Source organism: Acomys russatus, chromosome 5, assembly GCF_903995435.1.
Source record: "Acomys russatus chromosome 5, mAcoRus1.1, whole genome shotgun sequence".
Taxonomy (NCBI): domain Eukaryota; kingdom Metazoa; phylum Chordata; class Mammalia; order Rodentia; family Muridae; genus Acomys; species Acomys russatus.
Window position 1 is genome coordinate 56,554,964 of NC_067141.1, and position 26,997 is coordinate 56,581,960.

At 43.8% G+C, this 26,997-nt stretch overlaps 1 protein-coding gene across 4 annotated transcripts in view; it reads right to left on the reverse strand.

Annotated features, from left to right (window-relative positions):
* Positions 1 to 26,997, reverse strand: part of Ide (insulin degrading enzyme) — a 92,477-nt gene that overhangs the window by 25,287 nt on the left and 40,193 nt on the right. For all 4 annotated transcript variants that reach the window (XM_051146383.1, XM_051146382.1, XM_051146385.1 and 1 more), the window contains exons 5-14: positions 24,979 to 25,101; positions 22,138 to 22,250; positions 21,555 to 21,717; positions 19,174 to 19,266; positions 18,677 to 18,768; positions 16,971 to 17,051; positions 14,513 to 14,616; positions 8,143 to 8,245; positions 5,077 to 5,199; positions 2,544 to 2,626 (exon numbers count right to left, since the gene is read on the reverse strand). In XM_051146383.1, the coding sequence (XP_051002340.1) occupies positions 2,544 to 2,626; positions 5,077 to 5,199; positions 8,143 to 8,245; positions 14,513 to 14,616; positions 16,971 to 17,051; positions 18,677 to 18,768; positions 19,174 to 19,266; positions 21,555 to 21,717; positions 22,138 to 22,250; positions 24,979 to 25,101 (1,078 nt within the window). The remainder of the gene's footprint in view (positions 1 to 2,543; positions 2,627 to 5,076; positions 5,200 to 8,142; positions 8,246 to 14,512; positions 14,617 to 16,970; positions 17,052 to 18,676; positions 18,769 to 19,173; positions 19,267 to 21,554; positions 21,718 to 22,137; positions 22,251 to 24,978; positions 25,102 to 26,997) is intronic.

A 26,997-nucleotide genomic window follows, 5' to 3' on the forward strand; every position in this document is an offset into this window, starting at 1 on the left:
GTGCCAAGATTAGTGGTTCAGTGCCATATGACTCAAGCTGGGAAGAGAATTACAAGTGTCCTAAAATACCAGGTCATACAACTGTGTGCTGGAGCACTGGAGGAGGCCTCAACTTTACGAGACATCACGATTCCACTGGATTACGTAGATTCTGGCTCAAATACATCGTAATTAGATACTATACGTGTACATATGGTCCACAGGGTCTTAAAAGCTGTGACTAAGTATAAGTAATTTTTGTTTTGTTTTGTTGGTTTTTGAGATAGGGTTGTGTAGCCTTAGCTGTCCTGGACTCACTTTGTAGATCAGGCTGGCTTTGAACTCACAGAGATCCACCTGCCTCTGCCTCCTGAGTGCTGGGATTAAAGGCGTGCGCCACCACACCCGGCAAGTATACATAATTTAATCCTATTTCTGAAAAGATGAAATGAACACAAATAGCACACATATACCACTCACTCATTCATACATTCATTCATCTATCTATCTATTGATTTTTCTTTTTTATAAATTTACTTTTATGTCATGTGCACTGGTGTTTTGTCTGTATTTATGTTTGTGTGAGGGTGTTGGACTTCCTGGAGCTGGAGCTGCAGCTGCAGACAGGTGTGAGCTGCCATGTGGGTGCTGGGAATTGAACCCGGATCTTCTGGAAGAGCAGGCTTACCTGCTAAACCAACTCTCCAGCCCTATTTACTGGTTTTTTTCAAGGCAGGATTTCTCTGTGTAGCCCTGGCTGTCCTGGAACTTGATTTGCTGATCAGGCTCAAACTCAAGAGATCCACCTGCCTCTTGCCCGACCCCTACCGGACCCCGAGTGCTGGGACTAAAGGCACATGGGACCACTACTGTGCTTACAGTTTCTATTCAAATGTATAATAAAACTAACAGTGATTCTCTAGAGGGGGAAAAAAAAAAAAGACAAGGAAAGGGAGATATATATGTGCTGAGCAGATCAGAGGAAAAATGGTAAATAGTTTCTCAAAAAGTGTTGTGAAGAAATGATTATAAATAATCCCAGCAAGCAAGGGGGAAGTGAGGACTAGCTACTTAGAACATTAACACTGTCCCTCATGGCGGCATGGTAGCTCATGTCTGTAATCTCAGCACTCGGCAGGCTAAGGCAGGGGGACCATCAAGAATCTGAGACCAGTCTGGGGCCTTCAGGCTGAGTTCCAGGCCAGTTTGGCTAGGGTGAGACTTTCCCTCAAAAAACTAAACTAGGAACCCAGGAAACGGATCAGAGGTTAGAGATGCCTGCTGCTCTTCCAGAGGACCCAAGTTCAGCTCCCAGCATCCATGCCAGGCGGCTTACAACTACATGTAACTGCAGATCCAGGGGATGTGACACCTCTCTGGCCTCCGAGGGTCACAATCATATATTCACGTAAGTGAGAAAAACCTTATAAACACCAAACCAAAGAAACAAACAGACAAGCAGACACTCCCTACTATGTAAGAAATTCAAAATAAGTTAGAAAATATGTACACCTAAAAGTATGGAACAATTTTCATATCCCTACCATCTTAACATATTTGTTTGTGAAATGTTAACTTCCTATTTAGAGATTTTCTTTTCCAAAACATTTAAAGTATCTCTTTAATTTCATGCCTTGCCATTTGAAGAATGTAAAACTCGAAGACTTTTTAAAAAAATCATATTGAACATTATTACATTGAGTTTTAGAAATATAAAATTAGAGTGTGAGCCAGGTGCGGTAGTTAGTGTGCATGTGTGATGCAACACTAAGGCTGAGGCAGAAGAACAGCCAGCCTGTGTGTGTTTACATTATTCTACAGTATTCTAAGACTTAGCGATTGAAGACACTAACATTTGACCATGAAATGCACACATATGCGAGGGTCAGGACTGTGTAAACAATTTGGTAATCTTGGCTCTGTGTCTTTACTGTTCTCCGGGCTTTGCTGCTCTGAAGGGTTAACTTGCATTTGAAGATTCTTTCCTGAGTTCAACTTCATAACCATGAGAAGGCTCCGTGCACAGACCCCTTTAAAAGGCCAAGTCACTACACGAGGAAACCTATCTCCCTCCTCTCTATGTATAAACACACTCATGTGTACATTCACACACACACACACACACACACACACACACAGTATTTACTTATTCACCCATGCACACATCCCTGGGTACATATTTAAACACACACAGACACACAGGTATGTGTGCGCATACATCCCTGAGCAAGTTTTAGAAATTTAAATATGAACCAACAAAAACATTCCAATTATCACGTCTTTCCTTAACGAACCTTCTGGATAAACCTCTAACTTCTCCAGATCCCCAAATCCTGACGGCTAAGACGACCCTCCTACTAAGAGCTGACACGAATCACTTTAGAAAGGGATGCTCACTACTGCAAGGAAGAACGAGCCCTGCTTCTCAGGACTTCTCCACAGCCTTTTCTTGTCTAGGAGAAATCCAGCAGTTATTATTTCAAGACATGGATGCTTAAGAACAGAAAACGACAAAAACGTAACTGTTGATTTTGTAAGTTGGTTGGCTAAATTCAATTACATACCTGAAAATTTCAAAGTTGAGACAAGCTTTCGGCAAGAAAAATTTATCATCTTGTTTGAACCACAGCTTACTCATGGCTGTATCCTGAGACAGGGAAACACTTTGGTTAGGGAAGCAGAGATCAATTCCACAGAAGTATCCACTCAAAGCCCTCTTCACGCTAAGGGACAAAGGGCGCTGTTCTGAAGGTTGCCGCTAGACAACTTTGAAGCACCCAAGTTAGCGAGCAGAACAGAGAGAAGACTGCCAGCCCCTGTGACAGAGAGAAGCCAGCCCTCTGTGTCCCTCCATAGGGAGATGAGAGCATGGTGGAGAAGCCAGATGGGCGACATCGGTTCCAACTGGTCTGGCATCATCTTTCTGGACACTGGCAGCCTAAGAGACACAGGACACCTTCTGGATCAATGTGTCAGACAGCCCCTAGGGCAGTGGTTCTCAACCTATGGGTTGTGACCTCTTGGGAGGGGGTCACATGTCAGATGTTTACATTATGATTCATTACAGTTATAAAGTAGCAACGAACTAATTATATGTTGGGGGGTCTCCACAACACGAGGAACAGTATAATGTCACAGCATTCGGAAGGTTGAGAACCACTGCTCTAGGGTGACCTAGAACCCTTGTTGGCTGGAAATTACACCCTTGTATATTCCTGGTCTAATCAGTTGGTCTGCCTAACTAACAGAAACTGACAGACTCAATGGCCTCCCCATGATTTAATGGTAACACTCTGGCTCCCACCTTGGTCACTCACTTTCCCCTTTCAGTCAATCTGGGGATAGACAAGCTGCCCTGTCAAACAGCTCTATGGACTTGAGAAGTGTGTGTGCTGAGGACCTAAGCCTGTTAACAACCACAAAACTGAACCCAGGAAAGGATGCCCCAGCCCTAGGTTTGCCTTCCAAAGACACAACACCTCACCATAACCCCATTACTGAACTTCCAACCAGAACTGCCGGCCCATTTCATTTCCAGAATGCTGACCTTCAGAAAGTACATCTTTGTGGTTTTAACTGACTTTTTTAAAAGACTGTGGTTTTGAAACTGGTATATTTAGAGTGACTTGTTATGCTACAGTAGAAAACATGCAAAGATGAACGATCTAATAATACCTTAACTCATGTCACTCATTCTATACCAAGGATGCTCTCAAATGCTCATTTTAAACTTTGAAATTCTGTTAAGAGGTATAAATGATTTAATGTGCTCACCACTTTACTCTGAGAAGCACTTACAACAGCCCAGCCAGCCATGGGGGCACAAGTGCAATGCCAGCTTCTGGAAAGCGAGGGGCCACTGATGAAGCTAGTCTCAGCTACACTGGGTGCAAGGCCAGCCTGAGCTACATAGCAAGACCCTGTCCAGGAACACAAGGACTAGGGACATGGCTTAGCAGTGGAGTTCCTGCCTGGCATGTGCAAGGCCCTGGGTTCGAGCTGCAGAACGTACAAACAGATAAAGAGCGGAGGTACAGCGCAGTAGCCAAATGTGTGTCGAACACAGCCCCGAGTTCAGTCTCTAGCACCTCCACCCAGAAAGAGGCAGTTAGTGAAGTTTCTCCTGTGCTTAACACCATTAAAGTCTGATGCCTCACTAATAACCTAGTTGCTTAAGATAAATTAAATTTCATGTTCCTAGACAAGGATTCTTATCAACTTCATCAGGATATTGGGTCATCTGAAGATAAAAACAATGGAAAGCAGTGTCTACCATCATAAGCTGTAGTTTGTGAGTTCAGAACCAGGAATATGCTGCAACTTTTCTATACACTTTATCCAAGGTGTGAAATAATGACTTGAAAAAAACTCTATGAAAAAGGAGGGGGGAGCCCTCTCAGTCACCCTTCCCCGACTTGAATTCCAGGAAGTCCATGCAGCCACCATGCCACAGTCAGAACCTTTCTACGTAGGGCAGTATACCCAATAGCCTCCCTCGGACCAACTCCTCTCATTACCTTGCATGGCGCCGCACAAACCTGCTTCTTATCAGGTCTTCAGTGCACATGGACAAGAGCCTTCAACCGACATACAACTAGAGCCCTGAATGTACTTTTCTGCAACAAAGCAATTGTCTAGATTCTATGTTGTTGTTTTTTGTTTGGTTTGGGTTTCTCTGTGTAGCCCTGGCTGTCCTGGACTCACTTTGTAGACCAGGCTGGCCTTGAACTCACAGAGATCCACCTGCCTCTGCCTCCCTGAGTGCTGGGATTAAAGGTGTATCCCACCACGCCTGATTCTCCTGTTGCATTTTTAACTTCATAGTATTTCTTATATTCTTTTATAGCATTTCTGTCATCGCTTAGGATGTGATGAATCCTAAGTCAATGAAATTCCAAATATAAGAAGTTGCCTTTATATCTCCATGTAACAGGTCTGAACTTTAAATTTAAGACCACTGATTCCGTAGTGTGTGCCTGAAGAACAAGAGATGCAGGGGCCGAGGCAAGAGGATCACATGACCCTCAAGTGTCAGGTAATATAACCCTCCCCCAGCATGAATAAACAATCAAACAAAGCACAGATCTAACACATTACCTTAATAAGAGCAGGGTATGGTGTTGCATCTTTTTCTAATGACAAAATCTCAAAATTTGTAGGAATGAATTCATTCTTTGTTGGAAGTTTAAATTTTCCGTTCAGGTCAGCATTTTGCCATTTCTAGATGAGTAATAAAGAACACATACACAAAAGCAATGACTAACATAACCAGAGTTAAAGGTACTGTCTTCGGGCTGAGGTTAAACCCTGGTTTATCTGCAGCATCACACTGCAAAGCCGAGAATGATCCCCAGTTAGACACCAGCCTGGATGACTTTTCAGCCAGCCAGGGCTACATAGTGAGAACCCTCAGGACTACAAACACACAGACAAAAGGCGCCTTTGCTCACTATGAAAGTAAACATAATGGGGCTACAACCAGAATCTACTGATGGATTTTCTTTCTTTCCTTTCTGTTTTTGTGGGGGTTTTGTTTGTTTGTTTGTTGTTGTTGTTTTTCCAGACAGGGTTTCTCTGTATAGCTATGACTGTCCTGGAACTTGTCCTTGAATGCATAGAGATCTGCCTGCCTCTGCCTCCCAAGTGCTGGGATTACAGGCGTGAGCCACCACCACCTGGCTACTGATGGATTTTCATGTAACTTGAGTTTATCTTTCTGGTACTGAGATTTTTTTGCATACACCTATACATTTTTTCCCCCTTCCTGCAGCTTCTAATCACCGCTTAAAGAAAAATCTGAGTTTATGGAACACAGAATGATAGGTCTATATCTGCCCGGGCACTTTAAAAATTAACCATCTACATAGGAATATTTAAACTCATACTTTCAGTTACACTGTTGCCTTTATGATGGCCTGAAGGCCAGGCTAACAGGGCTTCTTTTACTTTGGTACTTTTAGTTTGTCCACTTATTTATTTTGTATACAGCTGTACACAGCCTGTGGTGCCTGTGGTGGTCAAGGGACAACCTGTAGGAATAAATTCTCTCCTTCCACCCACTGTGGGTTCCGGGGATTGAAGCTGAGTTATCAGGCTTGGTTGCAGGTTCTTTACCCACTGAGTGCTCTCACCACCCCATCACTTCAGTCCTCCTTAAGGCCTGGCCCATATTTCTTCCAGAAGACATGCACACTGTTAGGTAAGCCACTAATTCAAGACAAGTTTCAAACAAAGACACGGTTTGAATCTGGATTGACATATGAACTGGTTCCAGCAGCGAAGTGGGACAGAACACAGGCCTCTGATTGTTGAATCCTGTTTATTGGCTGTTAAAGTTTTAGGCTCACAACCAAAAGACGTTTTATTATTAAAAACCCAAAAGGCCAAGCAAGGAACAGTAATCCTGGACTCAGTCATTTGCTACCCAGCTGAAACGTCACCGCTTCGCAGACGCTGTAGCTTGGTTTTGGTGTCTTTTGGCATGAGGAAAGTAGAGAACTGACCAGATGTTTAAACTACACTTAAGTTGCTAGAACCTCCAGACAAACTTAAAAGGAATTCTCCATGGCAAGGCTGCTGTGGTCATATTTGGTAAACAGGAGGTTCTCTTTGTTTTCAGGTTATTTCAGCTCAGCACTCACTGCAGAGAGAGGAATTTTCTTCAGTTTATGAGTATGAATTTAGTCACACCCTGGAGGGCATCACAATGTTGGAGATTTTTTTTTTTTCCTTAAACTATTTCTTTTTCTTTTAGACCAGGGAGATGGCTCATCAGGCACTGGTCACACCAGCTCAGACACCTGAGCTCCATCCCTGGAACCCGGGTGGAGGAGGAAGGAGAAAAAGGACCACACAATGTTCTCCTCTGACCTCTACATACATACCACGCATACATAAGAAATAATTTTTAAAAAAATATTTATTTTGGGGCTGGAGAGATGGCTCAGCGGTTAAGAGCACTGACTGCTCTTCCAGAGGTCATGAGTTCAATTCCCAGCAACCACATGGTGGCTCACAGCCATCTATGATGTGATCTGATGCCCTCCTCTGGCCTGTACTGTACGTGCAGGCAGACCATTGTATACATAATAAATAAATAAATCTTTAAAAAAAAAAAAAAAAAAAAAAAAAAATATTTATTTTACAGTATTGTCATTGAAAAAAAAAATTTGGACTGGAGAGATGGCGCAGCAGTTAAATGCACTGGCTGCTCTTCCAGAGGACTCAGGTACAATTCCCAGCACCCACATGGCAGCTCAGAACAGTCTGTAACTCCAGTTCCAGGGTGTCTGGCACCCTCACATAGACATACATGCAGGCAAAACACCAATGCACATGAAATGAAAATTAAATTAAAAAAAAAAAAAAAAAGAGCCGGGCGTGGTGGCGCACGCCTTTAATCCCAGCACTCGGGAGGCAGAGGCAGGTGGATCGCTGTGAGTTCGAGGCCAGCCTGGTCTACAAAGTGAGTCCAGGATGGCCAAGGCTACACAGAGAAACCCTGTCTCGAAAAACCAAAAAAAAAAAAAAAAAAAAAAAAAAAAAAAAGAAGAAGAAGAAGAAGAAAAGTTCATTACTTGTAAGGTTTTCTGGTACTTTTGAGTAAAGTACCAAAAACTCAAAGGGTCCACAGCCAACAAGGCAAGAGGAGAAAAGGTTCTACGTATCTAAGCCTCAACCACTGGCAAATGCAGGAAAATGTAGTCTAAACACAACTGTTTGGAAACAACTCACAATTCTCTTATGTTGACAAAAAGAGTAGTGAGACAATGAGGGCAAAATATAATGCTACTGAAAAGTAAAACCAGTGTGAATTCCAGCCAGGACTGCAGCAACACTGCCAGCTCTCTGAAGCTGGCGCCTGTCTCCCATGTCCCCTACTTCCTCCTCTCTTGCCTTCCTGGTGCGGTGTGATCTGTGTCTACCATACTTCAGGGCTTGGATGCATGAACCTGAGAGACTATTTTACAGCCCTGGTGGTTTGATGAACACACAGGAAGGTGCGAGAGCACATCACGTCATATGAAACTCCATCCTCCAGCTCTCTAGCTCCTTTTGCACTCTTCCCAGGAGAGTAAGGACAGCGGTGGGCCACCACTCTCCATACTCTGGGGCCCATGGTTCCTCATACCTCAGGCTTATTCACAGGCGACTTAAGCCTACCTGAATGACTTCTTCTGGTATAGCTTCTTGCTTGTACTGGGTTCCATACCATTGCTCTGTGCGGTCAGTTTTCCCTTCAAACGACTTGGAAACTATTGCCACTCTAGAGAAAAAGCAAGCAGAAATAAGCCTGTAAACTTATGATACATGTTTGTTTAACCTCTGACCTGTGAAAATGTAAATGATGCCCGAGAATGGGGTGGGCCTTGTCCTAGTTTGCTTTTGGTTGCTGTAATAAACACCAGAACCAAAAGCACCCCGAGAAAGAAGAGGTTTAATTATTTCATCTTACTGGTCCCAGTCCTTCATGGAGGGACAGGGCAGGAACCTGGGCACAGGAATGCAAGCAGAACTGTGGTGGGATGCTGCTTACAAGCTTGCTCCTCATGGCTCAACTCAGAACCACTGCTCAGCGAGCTAGACACTCACACCCACGTCAACTTTAGTCAATATGGACTGCCGGCCTGTTATGAGCCAATCTGATAGAGGCATTTTCTCAACTGAGGTTCCCTTTTCTCCGCTGACCTCAGGCTTGTGTCACGGTGACAAAAATTACCACCTCAGGCATCTGAAAACCCAACCAACAGGCAACACAAACCCAAGCACAGTCCCACTATCCTTTGGGAGACTTGTCTAGTCATGCTATTGACTAATTTGTTGGGGTTTTTGTGTGTGTTCCTGTTGTTTCTTTTCTCTTTCTTTCTTTCCTTTTCAAGACAGGGCTTCTCTGTGTAATAGCCCTGGATGTCCCAGACTTACTATGTAGACCAGGCTGGCCTCCAATTCACAGAGATATGTCTGTCTCTGCCTCCCAAGTTTTGGGATTAAAGGTGTGCACCACCACCGCCGCCCTCACCACCCAGCCACTATTAACTAATGTAAAAAAAAAAAAAAAAAAAAAGGAAGCTAGGGAAAAAATTTAACAAGGAACAGGGATGTGGCACCTGTCTGTAATCCCAGCTAAGGCAGGAGTAGCCTGAGTTGGAGGCCAGCCTGAGCTACATAGTTAGACTTGGTCTCAAGAATAATAACAGCAACCAGAACCAAAGTTGTTAAGAAATGGTCTTTATAAAAGAGTATTTCTTCCCAGAACAGCACAGGCTCAGCGTTAACAGGAATGGCTAAGAATGTAGGTCCATCTAATGACCACAGACTTCAGATGTGGGCTGGAGGGGCACCTTAGCGGGGGACGCGTGTCTAGTAGGTGCGTGGTTGTAAATTCAATCCTTAGCACAGCAGCCTCCCTGCCCCCCAAAAAAACCCTCAAAGCAAGCTGAACTAACTTGTTACATTTCTGTTCTGTGTGGGTTTGTTTGTTTGTTTTGTTATTGTTTCCCTTCCCCCTACCCCGCCCCTAGACAGGGTTTCTCTGTGTAGACCTGGCTGTCCTGGATCTCACTCTGTAGATCAACCTGGCCTCAAACTCACAGGAATAACCTGCTTGTGCCTCCCAAGTTCTGGGATTAAAGGCGTGTGCCACCACAGCCTGGCTCTGTCCTGTGTTTTTCTTATTAGAAACTAACACCAAATCTACTCCATGCACACTCGTCTTCCTGCCATTAGGGAAGAAGAGAACAAGGAGAAATGCCATTTTCTGGCCTATGAAGAGCTATCTTTGATGAGACACCAGAAACTACCCAGATGAGGATAGGTCACCAATGTGTTTTAGTGTCCTCCATAGTCCTGGGCATTGGATGCTTGGGGCCTAGTTGGGAGCCCTTTTAGGTAGGTGTAGGACGTGCAGTGTTGCTGGAGGAAGTGGGTTTTGCTCTCTCTCCTCCATCCTTGTGGTGCACCGTGTGAGCGCTGTGCTTCCTGTTCCTGCTGCCACACTCCCCAGCCATGATGGTCTCTTATGCTTCGGGAACCATAAGCCCAATAAACTCTTCCTGCTGTAAGGTGCGCTGGCCATGGTGTTTTACTACAGCAATAGAAAAGCAACTAACACGAAGAGGGAAAGCAGAGGCAAACTGACCAAAGACAAAGAATACTTTAAGAGTCCCTGGGCTGGTCAACAGTGGAGCACTTGCCTACCATGAGAGATGCTGTGGGTTCGATCTCAGGCACCAGGAAGAATAAGAGAGAAGAGCAATGAACGCCTTTTATCAGCAAATTCTGTAAGCCTTTCCTGAGGAGCAATGTCAGAGACACTTCTTTCTGTCTTACCTGTCTCTCACCTCTGGAAATTAAAATCATTACATTTCCACCAGCATACTCAACCCCGCACTGGGACGAAGCCTATTTTGAATCTTTTAGATTGAGGAATTCTAGTCAATTAGCTTGGCTGGGCTAGTGTGAAGTCAGCTGGTTCTCTTTCTCTCTGGCAGTCCAACTCAAATTACTAGGTCTATGTCAGCACTTACTTGCTTCCACCAGTCCTCTTAGGCGTGTAGTTGGAGCTTCTGAATGCTGCCCTCACAGCTGAACACCCATTACTGCCATCAAAACACTCTCTGCTCAATGCCTTCACTTTCAGTCTCCATTTCTCCTTCCATTTTCATAAACGTGTGTGTGTGTTTGTCTGTGTCTGTGTGTGTGTCTGTGTGTGTCTCTGTGTGTGTGTCTGTGTCTGTCTGTGTGTGTGTGTGTGTCTGTCTGTGTGTGTGTGTGTGTCTGTGTGTGGGGTTGTGCATGCATGTGGCAGTCTGAGGTTGATGCTGTCACTGCACTTTACTCCCTGCAGCAGGGTCTCTCAGTCAAACCCAGAGCTCCTCAATACTGTGAGTCTCCCTAGCTAGATTGCCTGGGGATTCCCTGTTTCTGTCTTCCAAGGCTGGAATCACAAGTGGGCTGCCATGGCCCCTTGTCACTTACGTAGGTTCTAATAAGCACTTTAACACTAGGCATTTTTCCAGCCACAGAAGCATGATCTCCATTCCAAATTCCTTGTTGGACTTCTCAAACAGCAATGGCTAACTGTCTGAATTACCTTCTATTTTTCATTCATTCTGCAGATCTGTACTTGATCTTATCAGCCTTCTTTGAGGCAGACACCTCACCTATGTGCCAACCTGGCCTGGTCTACCAGTCACTGATCATTACCAATTCTGGAAAACAAGCTAATAAGAAGAAACATATCCCACAAAGTTTAAGAGACCAAAGGGTTCTGTTACGGTGTCCACAGAGATGATATACACTGACAATTCCTGCTCCCTAGGGGCCTGCAAGGTATTTCAGCAGGTAGAGGCACGTGCTGCACAAGCCTGAATGTGAGTTGTCCCCTGGTCTCCATGAGGACCCCTTGGTAAGGACATGCCCACACTGAGTGGTGGGTGGGAGAATGGGAGGATCAGGTAGAAAGAGGGAGGGGAGATGGAGTTGAGAGAAGGAATGAGGGAAGAGACAGCTAGAATTCATTTGAATTTGAAGGGCACTTGAAGGGCAGTATGGAAACCTTGTACAGTGGAAACTTCCTATAATATATGAAGGCAATCCTAATGAAGCCTCCAAATAACAAGGAGATGGAACCCTTCCTGGCCATCTCTTGTCACAGAACAAAGCTTCTGCTACAAGGACTGTTGTCAGAAAGGGTTCCATGGAAAGCCCCAAACAACCCAGGCTGTTGCCAAGAGAATAGGTTGCTCTCCACAAATGGACAGCAAGGCCCCCATTGCAGAAGTCGGGACCCCCACAGCTCATAGAACATGGAGGCAGAGCTGGTGCCTACACAGAACCTTCACCACCATATTCTAGTGTCGATACATGGAAAGGCACTCTGCAGGCTACCAAAATAAATAAATAAATAAATAAATAAATAAATAAATAAATAAATAAATAAGCACCAACCCAACCATAAAACCTTTGACCTATAATCTGTCCTACCTATAACATATGCTAGGGCAATGGTGGCACAAATGTGTGGTAGTAACCAACCGATGTCTGATTTGACTTAAAGCCCAGTCCATGAGATGGAACCTGTACCTCACACTACTTGGGTGACCAAGAACCAAAGTCTAGATAGCCCAGAGACCTAGGGTAAAACCAAATACTACTAGTCTTTAAAAAAAAAAAAAAATTGTTTTAAAGTAACAATAAAATGACTTCTAATGATATTCTGCTATTCTCATAGATCAGTGCCTTATTCAGCCATCCTCCTTCTGCAGCAGACAGGAACAAATACAGAGACCCACAGCCAGACTCCTGACTGTGTAAATGAGAGGGTCTCTGATTCTAGTGCCTTCTCTTGGAGCCCTTTTATTTTTTCTGTTATCTTGACTTATTCAACTTCAATATGATGGTTTTCATTTTATCTTGATTTTCATTTTCATTTTGATTTGTTTTGCTGTTATCTCCTAAATTCCTGTTCTTTTCTAATGACAGAAAGAAAGAGAATGAACCTGGATGGGAGAGGAGGTGGGGAGAACCTGGGAGTAGGAGGAAGAGAAACTGTATTCAAATTATATCATATGAGAAAGGAATGTTTGATAGAGGCGGGGTATGCCAGAATGCAAGCTGACTGGTAACTTCAGGACAGCAAAACCATGTTCAGGAAGCTGGATTGGACACCCCTGGAAACAAAAGGTGTCCTAACTACAGATATTAAAGGACACTGTGGTTTCCAGGGAGTGACTTCTCATGAGACTTCAGCAAATAATGCCCGAGAGAAAAAGAAGATGACAACTGAAGAGTGGAAAAGGGCTTCGCAGGTAACGTGATGAACCAAGTTACTCTAAGGGCACAAGCTGGGCACGCAGAAACATGGGTGTGGTGGCTACTCTGACTCATATTCTTTGAAATCTTGCCAAAGCCACAGTGAAGAGCTAAATTAGTCATTTATTTAGCCTTTCCAGGCTTCAGTTTCACCATCGTTTTTTCTTTTCTTTCCTTTTTGTTTCTTTGAGACAGGGTTTCTCTGTGTAGCCTTGGCTGTCCTGGACTCACTTTGTAGACCAGGCTGGCTTCGAACTCACAGAGATCCACCTGCCTCTGCTCATCATTGTTTTTTCAAAGGAGAAACTTTGTTTTTCCACTAGTAGAATTCTACAATTTCATAACAAATTATATTTTTGTTTGTTTCTGGTGCCGGGATTAAACCAAGGGCCTATGCATGTAGAATACACATACTACCACCAAGCTACAGCCTTGTCCTCTCAGATTAGATTTTTTTTTTTTTTTCCGAGACAGGGTTTCTCTGTGTGTATCCCTGGCTGTTCTGGACTCACTTTGTAGACCAGGCTGGCCTCGAACTCACAGCGATCCGCCTGCCTCTGCCTCCCGAGTGCTGGGATTAAAGGCGTGCGCCACCACGCCCGGCTCAAATTAGATTTTTAAAAGGGAAAAAGTACAAAACAAACCGATACTTTACTGAATAAAAAAAAAAAAAAATATCAAGGCCAGGTGCGGTGGCACACCCCTTTAATCCCACCTCTCGGAGGCAGTGAGCTGAAGGCCAGCCTGGACTGTGTGAGAATGTCTTAAACAAAGACTGGTATAGTTGTAATTCTGGCTTTTAGGAGGCAGAGGTGGGAGGATCCATGCAGCGTTGAAGCCAGCCTGATTTACACAGCAATTTACAGGCCAGCCTGGGCTATAAATTGAGACTATCTATTTCAAAAAACAAAACACCGCTGGGAGAGACAGCCAGTTAAGAGCACACGCAGCTCTTCCGGGGGACCTAAATTCAGTTCCTAGCACCCACACTGGGTGACTCAAACCACCAGTAACTCCAGCTCCAGGAGAGCCAATACCTTCTGACTTCTAAAGGCACTGTCACACATGTGGCCCATACCAAACAAAGGCACGTATAAATGAAATCAAAATAAATCTTAAAAACACACTGAACACAAGATATACTACAATTTATTGTGATTGGATACATAAAGACAGATTTAATTTCTGTATGACCTCATACTTATTTTCATTGGGAAAGATTTCTGAACTTCAACCCTTAATGCATTTTTTTAAAAACCAAAACTTAATGAATTATATTAGCACTTAACAAAGTTTTTTAATAATCTGTACTAATCTCAACATTTTCTCCATGTCTACTCAACTACATCCCAGCTCCAGATGGACAGTGTCAGAGCTGCTCTGGGTGAGAGGGCACCTGGCTTGTGCCCATGACTGTGGGAGAAATTGAGAGTATAGGATATCTGAGTTTGAATGTAAAAGGCTCGAAGCTTGGCTGGGCCGTGCACACCTTTAGTCACAGCACTCTGAGAACAGAGGCAAGCATATTTCTGTGAGTTTAAGGCCCATCTAGTCTACACAGTAAACACCAGGTCACCCAAGGCTACATGATGAGATCCTGTCTCAAAAACAAATAAGTAAATGGAAATAAAAGTGTTTTGTCCACAATCATGAATCTTTAGATTCTAACCACGAGAAAAAAAATTTAGTATGCAATAGTAAAAATCCGCAGGTGACTCACCGGACATTTTCTGGTCTGAGTTTATCAAGAACCATTTCTATCAAATCAGGTCTAAATTCTTCCAATAAATATTCAGCTGTGAGCACTCCATTTAGGGGGTAATACTTTTAAAAAGGAAAATATACATAGTTAATATCTGAAGGCTACCACAGAGTTTATTAGCATAAGCAGATAGCTGATGGATGTGTCTGCTGTTTACATGTCCCCTTCCCTCGGGCTTAGTCCACCAGCAAACATTCCGCGGCCCAGCGTGTCGCTCCGTTCCTGCCACATCTTTATCCTCTGCAGGGCTGGGGACTGAACCAGGGCCTTGCGCGTAGCGGGCAGACCTTCCTCAGCTGCTCCTGGCCTGACCTGCCACATCTTCAAGTCTCATACACTGTCATTTTTCATATACACTTGCTTTACTGAGTCTAAAATAACTTGGTTTTGGTGGGGTGGCAAAGTAGGATCTTATTCTGCAGTGCAGGCTGGCCTGGAACTCAACGTCCCACCTCATCCTCCTATAAACACCAGCCACACACTCGGCTATCATATTTCTTTTAAGGAAAAATACAACATTTCTGGTTTTAAAAATGGTACTTGCTAATAAAGAGAAACTGACAACGAAATACTGACATCTACAGGATTTTTAATATACAGTGCACACACTTTTATAAGCTATTTTCTCTCAAATTTCTATAAATGAAATCAAACATTTACCAAGTTGCAGAAGTGGATTTATATTCTGGCTCCTTTATAACTATTACAGAAGTTGGCATTGTTGCTTTAGTAAAAGTAATTTCTGAAATACCAAGACAGACTGATTCATCATGAAAATGTTACTGAACAGCTTTTCTGTGCTAGCTGCTGCTTCAGGTACTGAGGGCAAAGGGCAGGAAGACACAGGAAGCCCCTGCCCTCCAGGGAACACGCATTCCAACTGGCACAATAAACAAGCAAATGGTGTCATTTAATGATAGCTACTGTGAAGGATGTGAGAGGGGCAGAGACAGAGACATCGCTTCATTTTGGGAGGCCAGGGAAAGCCATCTATGACAAGGAGATGCAAACACCAGAGACACAGTCCAAGTACAGACAACAGCAAGCGCAAAGGCCCTAAAAAAGCCAACAACAAGGAACAGCCGACCTGAGCGTCAGGCCTGTCACAACAGCCGCTTGGGAGGCTGAGGCGGGAGAACTGCAGCTCAAGGCCTGCTGGAGCTACAAAGCGAGTGCAAGGCCAGAGCAACTCAGTGAGCGTGCTTCAAAATAAAAACAAAAGCACAAAATAAAGAGGCCCGGGGACGCAGCTCAGTGGTCCAGAGCCCGGCTACCCTGCGAGAGGCCACGAACAAGGCCAACCCCGGCTGCTGCAGAAGGGAGAGGGGTACAATTAATGTGTGAAAACTGGGCAGAAAGCTAGGACAGCTGGGGCAGAACGGGCATGAGGTGAAGGCTGGAGAGCGGCCGGGAGTGTGGCCAGAGAGCAGGGCACCTCTCGCAGGCCAAGGACGGTCTAGATTTATAGCAATGCTAAGGGAAAACCATTAGAGAACGTTCAACAGAGAATAAAACAACCTGAATTTAGTTTTCAAAACCCACTGAGGGGCTGGAGGTGGAGCTCAGTTTTAGAGCTTGTCTCACATACATACATAAGGCCTTGACACACATAACGCAACATACATAAGGCCTTGAGTTTGATCCCAACACCACAAAATAAGTAAACAATTTTAAGATGTACCTCCCCCCAAACAAAACAAAATGGAAAATAGTGGGAGGAGACCACGATAGTAGCACAGGGAAGAAGTGACAGTAGCTCAGACTAAAGCAGTAACAAGGGACATGGAGAAAGGAGACGATGTGAAATGCTCGCAGAACTGAAAGATGCAGCCAATAAGCAAAGCACCCTTTGTGTGGTATGAATGCGAATGGCCCACATAGGCCCATAGGGAGTGGCACTATTAGGAGGTGTGGCCTGGCTGGAAGAGTGTCACTGGGGATGGGCTTTAAGGTTTCAAATGCTCAAGCTGTCTGTCTGTCTGTCTGTCTGTCTCTGTCTCTGCCTCTGTCTCTCTCTCCCTGCTGCCTAAAGAGCCAGGGGTAGCACTCTCAGCTGCTTCTCCAGCACACATCGTCGGCCCGCAGGTTTCCTACTTCCTGCCATGCCAATAATGCACTAAACCTCTGAACTGTACGCCAGGCACAATTAAATACTTTCTTTGATAAGAGGTGCCATGGTCATGGTGTCTCTTCACAGCAATAAAACTCTAACTAAGACACCCATGTAATGAAAATACCACAGAAAGTAATTTTTAGGATAAGGAGCATCCTTAACGTATCTTGCCACCAAGGGTCGCCAGGTGCTAAGATGTCTGAAGTCCCGAGTCCCAATTTGTATCATTTGTGTAGTACTGAAAGTCACAGGCGGAGGACCTGGAGGATTCTGCACACCAGAGTGAATAAGACGAGAACTTACATGCAGCTTCCCTGCAAGCTTAGATGTATAACCTCGTGGTCTCTCTTTATCTTTAAACCTGAAAGCAACAGCGTTCAAGTCCTGAAACAGGAAGTTGATCAATTAGACGTAAGTCAACTATTACTCAAAAAGACATTCTTATTTGAACTATAGGCTTTGTATCCCAATTTCATCATCTTTACACTTATGAAAAGCTGACAGTCCTAGATTTAGGAATGTATAAGACATGGAAAAATAAATTAAAACTTAACAACAGGCTTAAAATAAAAACAAAATAGGTCAAAAATTCTAAATGAAAATAACAGGTAATCTGAGAGGTGCCTTGCCTGGGCATTCTAGCACAGGTTTGGGTTTTGTTGTTTTTGTTTTTTTTCCACCCCCCCCCCCAAGAGGGTTTCTCTGTGTAGTTTTGGCTGTCTTGGACTCCACTTTGTAGACCAGGCTGGCTTTGAACTCACAGAGATCCTCCCCAGTGCTGGGATTACAGGCGTGTACCACCAAGCCCGGCTCAGGTTTGGAATCCTAGCACTTTAGGAGGCCGAAGCAGGAGGATCAGAAGTTGAAGCTGGCCTGGATGGCAGAGCGATAAGATTATGTTTAAAAAGAAAAATAGGTTCTTCTGCCTTGATGACTGAAATGAGTAGTCAAGGAGTCTGAAAACTGAAACAACTTGTGAGATCCAAAACCCCCATGCATGGATGGTGACGTGGAGACCCACTGCTGCCACATCAGAGATTACGGTCATCACTTCCACAAGCAATGATCATACTTTACATTGTACCAAGTTTAACAGGATTGTCCTAGGGCTGGGGATTCAGCTCAGTGCTAGGGTGCTTTGCCTAATGTGCACAAAGTCCAGTGTTGTTGGAGCCCCAGCACCAGTGGGAAAAAGGTACCCAATCCAAATACATGTCAGAATTTTGATAGGTCTTTATATATATATATATATAGTATTTCTTTAATTCCTTTTAAGAAAAGCCTTTTAAAATTTGAAAGACAGCCAGGCTGTGGTGGCACACGCCTTTAATTCCAACACTGGGAGGCAGAGACAGGTGGATCTCTAAGTTCAAGGCCAGCCTGGTCTACAAAGCTAGTTCCAGGAGAGCCAGGGCTGCAAAACAAAACAAAAAATAAATAAATATAAAAATAAAGTTTAAAAGACAAACACTTTCTGTTTTATATATTAAAAAACAAAAAAGCCAGATATGGTGGTCCAAGTCTTTAATCCCAGCACTAGTGAGGAAGAGGCAGGTAAGAGTGCTCTGTGGATTCAAGGCCAGCCAAGTTTACATAGTTAAACTGTCACAGAAAGGGGGCTTTTCTTTGCATAAAATAAAATCACTTTGAAGAACACAATTATTATACATGAAACAAGTCATTGCTTCTTTTAGAAGTCACTGTAAAGTTCTGTCACCAGATCCAACATATTTTAGGCAGCTTTGGGCAGGAAGTAAGCCAAAGCCTGAAAGGTGCTAGTTCTTCTCCTCAATAGGCTACATGATACCCTCAACCCCTGGACTGCACCTCCACTAACAAATCAGACAGCAACAACTAAGCCTTAATTAACACAACTATGCATTGCAACAGTTTTGACTTTAATTAGGGAGAAAACAGAAGCTTAACTGGGCCTTAAAGTTAAATTAGTTCACATATCTTTGTTTTTGAAAAACATGTGCCTTAAGAAAAAATTTGGTGAAACCAAGTACCTTGCACTCCTGGAAAACCCATTCTTGAGGGCCTTCTGCACGTAGCTTCTGAATGTATTGAAACATGTGCAAAATGATATCTTCAACATGTACTGGAAAAAAAGGGCACACTTAAAAGCCATTCAGTTCTTGAATCCTTCAAGCACGGGCTTGCCCCTAAAGTAAATCAGGTAAGGGGAGATGGTCCCTTTTAGGGAATGGAGTCCTTGCCTCCCTAAGTCTGGTTTTAGAGATGTCCTACACACAGCCCTCTGGGCCCTTGGATATATGACAGCATAGACATTGGGCAGTAAATGAAAGGCCACATATACGTTTTACCAATATAACATAAAATGAATTGTTAAGGGGTAGGGGTTATCACAAACAAAGGCCAAGGTACACATGGAAAACACGATAGATACAGTGTATGGAATAAAATGTTTACAGCTTTTTTTTTTTTAAACCTGAAATGGACCTATGGCATGAGAAATTAGAATGTAAATCCAATCGGTACTTACATAACCCCTCTTCAGTTAAGTCCACATTAATGATAAAAAACATAAAGCCTCGGGCTCCTTCCTTCTGTCCACCAACCAGGGTATTTACCCAGCCTGCAGTAGTCAAAGAAAAAGTCAATATAATCAAATGTGTGGCTTTTCTCTTTCTAAAATTTGTATTTATTAGTCTGTGTGTGGTACACACATGTCAGAACATAACACGGAGATCAAAGCACATCTTTGTGGAGTCAGTTCTCTGCTTCCACCCTTATATGGGACAGAGATGGGACTGGCGTTATTCGGCTGTATAGGACAGGACGCCAGCTCAGGACGCCAGCTCTGGCTTCTTTCCTAACAGGGGGTTTAATGTTAATAGTGGAGCTAGTGCTGCAGCTCAGCAGTAGACTGCTTAGTTCATTTACAGGAAACCCGGCTTCAACCACACATGCACACACAGGATCCTTATTTTTTTTTAAACATTTACAAAGTATTTATTTGTGTGTGTGTGTGTGTGTATGCACAAGTGTGTAAGTAAGCTAAAGTTATTGGTATCTACCAGCCTCTTGATGAGTGCTAGGATGAGAACCCTAGTTCCTTGATACAGCCAAGCACTCTTAAGCTCTAAGCCATCTCTCCAGCCCCAACATTAAAGAATTTAGTTTTATTTTGTGAATGTGTGGGCACATACGTGTGCTAGTGTGCGAGGACCAGAGGACAACTTTTGTAAGCTAATTGCTTCATTCCACCACGTGGGGTCCAGGATGTGAATTTACATCAGTCATCAGGAGTGGTAGTAAGCTGAACCACATCACTGGGCCCTGGGGAGGGATAGATGGAATCGATGGGTTTTTTCTTTTCATCTTTTTTTTTTTTTTTTGTATTTTCATGTGTGCATGTATGCTAAATGCATGTCTGCATGTGTATGAGCACACAAGTATGGATGCACATACATGTAGGGGCCAACCAAGGCTGATGGGCACCACCGTGTTCACTGGCATCAAACCCAGAGATCACTGATACAACTAGGCTCCCTAGCCAGTTTGTTCTGGAGCTGGGGTTACAAGAGGACATGTAGAGAGTCCAACCCCGGTCAGTCCTTTAACCATCTCTCCAACCCCCCTCTTTTGGCGGGGGGGGGGGGGGGGGTTAAGACAGGGTTTCTCTGTGTAGCCCTGACTGGCCTGGACTCACTTTGTAGACTAGGCTAGACTTGAACTCACAGAGATCTGCCTACCTCTGCCTCCCAACCGATGGGATTAAAGGTGTGTGCCACCACTGCCAGGCAACCTTCCACTTTTAAAATTACATACATCCTCTCTCTGTGTGCATGTGCGCGAGAGTGGGGGGGGGGGGGGGGAAGAGACAGAGACAGAGAGAGAGACACAGAGACAGAGAGAGGCAGAGAGAGAGACAGAGAGAGTGTGTGTGTGTTGTGCCCACATGTCCCTATTCATACGTGGGTGTGTCATTTATATGTCAGTATGCTTGTAGAGATCAAAAGATGGCCTGAGGAAACTGGTTTTCTCCTTCCACCTTGTGGGTCTTGGGGACTGAACTCATGTTGCCTGCCAGGCACTCAGCAAGCACCCTTACTAGGTGAGCCATCTCCCCAGCCCTGTTTTTTGATATTTCTGAGACAGAGTCTAGCTATATTGCCTAGTTTATTTCAGGCTAGCCTGGAACTCCCTTTGAAGCTTAGGCTGGCCTTGGGCTTGCTGTGACTCTGGTGGGCAGCACTACTACATCCAGCTAACATCTATACCAACCATGTGAAGAATAATGTATGCAGTAGCACACAGTAGGTCCTCATAGGGCTTCACAAATCATCTCCTTTCTAGATTCTACACCTTTGTCATCTGATGAATTGAAACAGGTAAATAAGCAACACATACAGACACGGTTGGAAAAAAAGAATTCACCATAGGCTGTTCCTTATTGTTGTGAGACAGAGTCCTAGTGTGTGGCCTAGACTGGTCTTAAACTACGTAGCCCAAGCTGGCCGGGAACTTATGACCTTCCTCAGCTGGGCTTTTACTTCTTTCATCTCTTCATCATTTAAAGCATGACTGAGTACATGGCTCACGGGCAGAGCACTTGCCTCGTTTATACAAAGGTCTGGATTCAGCTCCAACATGCAGGATGATAACGTTTGAAATAGCTCACCTCCACTGATGAATAAATACCCAGGGCTAAGGTAGATTTGTGAAAAGGAGGCCTCCCCACCCCCCTCAAAAAAAAAAAAAAAAAAAAAAAACCCACACTAACAATCACCACTTTACTCAAAACTTCAAACAGTGTCATCCAAAACTCTTCCTCCTGAGGTGACAAGAGGGACCGCGTGAAAGGTGGGGTAGGGGGTGGGGGCTTACTACATTCAGAAGGTGCTGCCCAAAGACACTTACCCTTCGACTTGAGTTCTGACAACAGGCTTCCAGGACCTTCGTGCCCAATTAGATGACCAAGATAATGACCAGGGTTGGATTTGTAGTACTGCTGAAGGTCTGGGATGGGAAATGTCACATAAAGGTTCCTAATGTCCTTAATGGGTACTATTTTATAAAGTTGCTGGGGAGAGGAAAAAAAGACAAATCACAAAATATTTGCTATATACAACTTGTACACAGTGAAATACAACTAATAATGAAGAAACTGATTTTGATGACTCAGCTGCCAGAGTGCAAAGTAGTGACCACAAAGAAATAAGTGAGTCGGGTCCTCGTTCAGTGCAACTTTATTATATGGGCTAAGTGATCTGGGCTTGGTGCCCTAGATCCTGAGACAGCTTTGGACGCTTGCCTTCTGGCACTGATAACACTTTTAATAGCCTGCCAAGGTCACGGCTACCCAAACTATTCTTAGCATGCAAAGACCAAAACGTATTGGAGCATTTTCATTGGTGAGTATTTCTAACACACATAAAATTGATTTAATTACCATGCCAATTACCTTCACAATAAAAAAAAATAACAGAATGTCTGCACTTACTTTAAGGTGTTCTTCTTGGAAAGGGTGCTCAGGAAATTCAGGCAAAGGGACGTTTTTATTCTCTACTTCAGAAAATAACTTCACCACCAGATTAGTCAGGTCGTCTAAAGATTCTACAAGAGACAAAGACAGAAAAAGACTTTAATCAATCAGAGCTTGAAGCATAGACAGAATTTAAGGCCTTAAAACCTTCTGAAATGTCTTATGGTTTTAAAAGAAAAACCTGAAAAAATAAGATAAAAAGCCCCTGTATCCAATAAAGACGAAGCAGTGGAGCCTACCAGCGTCCTCACTGCATCGAGGCGGCTGCACAGCCCTGAGAGGTATGTCTCACTCACAGCCACTTCTGTGTATAGACTCCAAATCCCCAGGCAGTCTTCATAATATATTACCAGGCACATATATTACCATGCAATAAATTCAAAACAAACGCCAAAGACAACAGAACACTGAGTTGTATTCCTGGCTGGCTTGGAGCTTACTTTGTAGACCAGGTTGGCCTGCAATTCAGAGATCCACCTGCCTGTCTCCCAAGCGCTGGGACTAAAGGTGTATACCACCACAAGCAACTACTTAGCTGTGTTTAGGAAAATGTGCATAGTAAGACAGCAGGCAGACCAGGGATTCATTGTCATATGAGAAGTGAGCTCAAGAATGAATGGAATATAATTTATGCAAGAGATGTCAGGTGGTCAGGCTTGGAGCCACATACCTCTCATCCCAGCTGGAGGGCATCTTTGGAGGGTTTTGAGTTCTAGGCCAATCTGGGCTACTTATTTTAAGTGTTACAAGGGAAAAAAAAATGTCAGGGGACATCTTTATGCATTGATGGAACATAAAACTTGAGGCAAGGTGGGCTGCCAACTCTTCTGTCAACATCAAGTACTAGTGACAGCTAAGTCCTTAAAACAAGGTTCTACCAGGTATGGGGTAGCTCTCCAGTGTTTGTACCCTTAAAGCACAAACCACAATGGGGCTTCTTTTTTGTTTTTTGGTTTTTTTTTAACATTTATCTATTTTATAAGTATTTTGCCTGCATGCATCCATGTATGTATGTATGTATGTATGTATGTATGTATGTATGTATGTCTACCACGTGCATGCCTGGTGCCAATGGAATCAGAAGAGTAAGTCAAGATCCTCTGGACTAGCCATGAGCCACAATGGGGGTGCTGGGAACCGAACTCAGGTCCCCTGCAAGAGAAACAAGTGCTCTTAAGCACCGAGCCATCTCTCCACCCCAAGGTAACTTTTCAAAGGTAAGGCATCGGAGTAATACTGCGCAGCCTGACTTTCCCACTAAGCTGAGAGCAGAGCCCAGGAAACTGAGTCTCATAACTTTGTGACACCAGTACTTGGCAACTTCAGTGTCCCCACTTGATCACTACTTATTTGCCAAATGTTTGGATAGTTGGTGCCGTTCCAACTAGAGAAACAACTACACCAAAGAGAGAAAACAAATTTTTTTATCCTTTTGTGACGGAGACCCTTCCGCGTGGCTAGTCTCCAAATGTGAAGACACCTCCCAGATGCCTCCACTGAGTTCAGTCAGAAGCCAGTTAGGCTGGAAGTGACGTGAACTGACCGGAAGGCAGAGGCAGTCAGATCTCTGTGAGTTCCAGGAAAGCCAGGGCTGTTACACAGAGAAAACAAAAACAAAACAAATAAAAGGAGGAAAGACCTGACTTTTAGATCCTTCTCTATCACACCCACAAAATCACAAACCCTGAAGGTGGAGCTCATGGCTAATGCAGCTGCTGCCATTGTATTTGTACAAAAATACTGACAGAAATCGCACGTTTTAATCTAAGATACTAAATAGCATTTAGGTACCTATTCTCCAGGAATGGGCTCTACATATCCAGTAATACTAAATACTCTTTAGCTAAACGGGTGCATATTTGGCCTTCAACGTACAGAATCTGAGTTCTAACCGTTACACCACCTTACACTTTTACTATCTGTTTTTCCATTTTGTCTCATATCCAACCCAAGGGTGACTTTTAATTTTGGGCCAGGCTCTCATCTACAATCTCATCAGTTATTTCTTTTTTTGTTTTTGTTTTTTTGTTTTGTTTTTCGAGACAGGGTTTCTCTGTGTAGCCTTGGCTGTCCTGGACTTGCTTTGTAGACCAGGCTGGCCTCGAACTCACAGCAACCCACCTGCCTCTGCCTCCCAAGTGCTGGGATTAAAGGCGTGCACCACCAAGCCCGGCTCATCTATAATCTCAACACTTGGGAGGTGGGAGCAAGACCACAAGCTGGAGGCCAGGCTGCTGTACACAGTGAGACCATAACTCAAATAACAGTAACAACAAATCACCTTCAGAAAGACTAGGGCAGCTGAAAGTCCCATTTACCACCAGCAACATGGAGCAGCAACCATGTCCAAACCCAGCACTACTCAAAGCAAATCAAAACCAAAATGCAATGGTTTGACAGGGAAGCTGTATAATCTCAGTCTTCTACACTTTGGTGCTTACAGGCACTTCCTGTGTCTACTGTCCTCAATGTTTTCATTTCATTTGCAGATTGTTAACTGCTATAAGGTCAAATCTGTCTCTCTCCCACTATGTATCTTTTCCTCGCTTTTACATATTTAGAAAACCTACCAGCAACTCACATGTTCTTCAGGTCTCCACTTAAAGCCTCCCAAACTTCTTTTTGGAAGACAGCGAATTTATAAGTAAAATCCCCATTTGCAGGTCATTTTCATCATTTTCAAGACTATGCGCAGATAAACACCCATACCTCATATCCTTCTAATACCTTGTAAGTAGTCAAAATGGACAAAGAAACAAAAACCACTCTACCAGTTGTCTGAGTGTTTTGAGTTCTTACCTCGACCTAAAACACAGATCGCCATCAGATTGGAGGAATAATACGTAGAGTGAAATTTCAGGAGTTCTTCCCTTACGTCGACGCCTTCTTGGTTGGGGCGAGTCTCTAGAGTGTATTTGTTTCCTAAAAATGGACAGAAAGGCACTTCTTAGAAAAGGCAAACTTTGTAAAACCTTATAGTTTCATTATTAGCTGGGTGATGGTGGCACAGTCAGGAGGCAGAGGCAGGTGGATTTCTGAGTACAAGGTCAGCCTGGTCTACAGAGGGAGTTCTAGGACAGGCAGAACTACACAGCAGAACCCTGTCTCAAAAAACCAAAATAATGAAAAAATAATAATAAAAAAGTTTCATTATTACTGACATTGCTATATGATGAACTTAAGAAACTAACACAGGGCCGGAGAGATGGCTCAGAGGTTAAGAGCACTGACTGTTCCTCCAGAGGTCCTGAGTTCAATTCCCAGCAACCACATGGTGGCTCACAACTGTCTATAATGTAATCTGATGCCCTCTTCTGATCTGCTGGTGTATATGTAGGCAGAGCGCTGTATACATGATAGATAGATAGATAGATAGATAGATAGATAGATAGATAAATGAAACTAACACATACATTAGTCAACTATGTTTGAATATGAACTGAATAAACAAGGCAGGGCAATACAGTAAAAACGGGTCATTAATTTTGTTTGTTTGTTTCTTTGTTTGTTTGAGGCAGGGTCTCTGTATCCCTAGCTGCTCCAGAATTCAAGATGAAGACCAAACTGGCCTTGAACTCAGAAGTCGGCCTGCCATTGACTCTCAGTGCTGGAGTTAAAAGCTCACCTGCTGACTAATTTTCAACTAGAGTTTTCCATACGGAACTAAAAAACATTATGTGAGTCGGGCGTGGTGGCGCACGCCTTTAATCCCAGCACTCGGGAGGCAGAGGCAGGTGGATCGCTGTGAGTTGGAGGCCAGCCTGGTCTACAAAGTGAGTCCAGATGGCCAAGGCTACACACAGAAACCCTGTCTCGAAAACCCCAAAAAAAAAAAAAAATTATGTGAATGCTTTGTTTCTTGGGCTAGGCACGGTGACATATGCTTATAATCCTACAAGTCAGGAGGCTGAGGCAGAAGGAATGCAGACTCAGTTACATAGAGAGTCTGAGGTTAAACAGTAAGGCTTTGTCTCACACAACAGCAAACAAACAGCAAGCAACAACAACCATCTGCAGTACATAGGTATTATGACCACTTTTTAGATACAGTGAGATTCACTGGCTGCCACTCACACCTGCTTTAGTATTCATTTCCCTGTGCATCCTATAATTAATTGAACAGACTCACTGGGGCACCTTTTGGGAATTTACCACGTTACTTGTGGAAAGAAAAGAACAAATTTACTATTTTGAGAAGAAACATTACATTCGTGATGTAAAACCTCATGGGTTTCACCTAAATTGGGGAAAAAATAGGATGTGGTGTTATTCTTACAGCTTGTCAGGCAATGCGGGTGTACACGGTGTGCTGGTGTAAGCTCTCTTATGAGAGGCAGGGTAAAACTGCATGTCGGAACCAATGACATTCCGTAATAAAGACCTTGTAAAGCCGGGCGTGGTGGCGCACGCCTTTAATCCCAGCACTCGGGAGGCAGAGGCAGGCGGATCGCTGTGAGTTCGAGGCCAGCCTGGTCTACAAAGTGAGTCCAGGATGGCCAAGGCTACACAGGGAAACCCTGTCTCGAAAAAACCAAAAAAAAAAAAAGATCTTGTAAATTAGGGACCGCTGCTATAGCAGCACAAAGAGACACATGTATCCTGAGCGGTAAAAGAATAAACACTACAGCTAGAAAAGCAGGAAAGAAAGCCGAAGGGTCCTGGTGACCTTCTCCCACGTGTAGAGAACAGTGTGAGCACAGCTAAACAACCAGCAGGTCAGTCTCCAGGCACACTGCCCTAAATTAGTGCTAATTCAGCTGGGTCACTTGTACCAAATTAAAATGCTGCTACTTGGACGTGACTCCTATCTGACTCTGT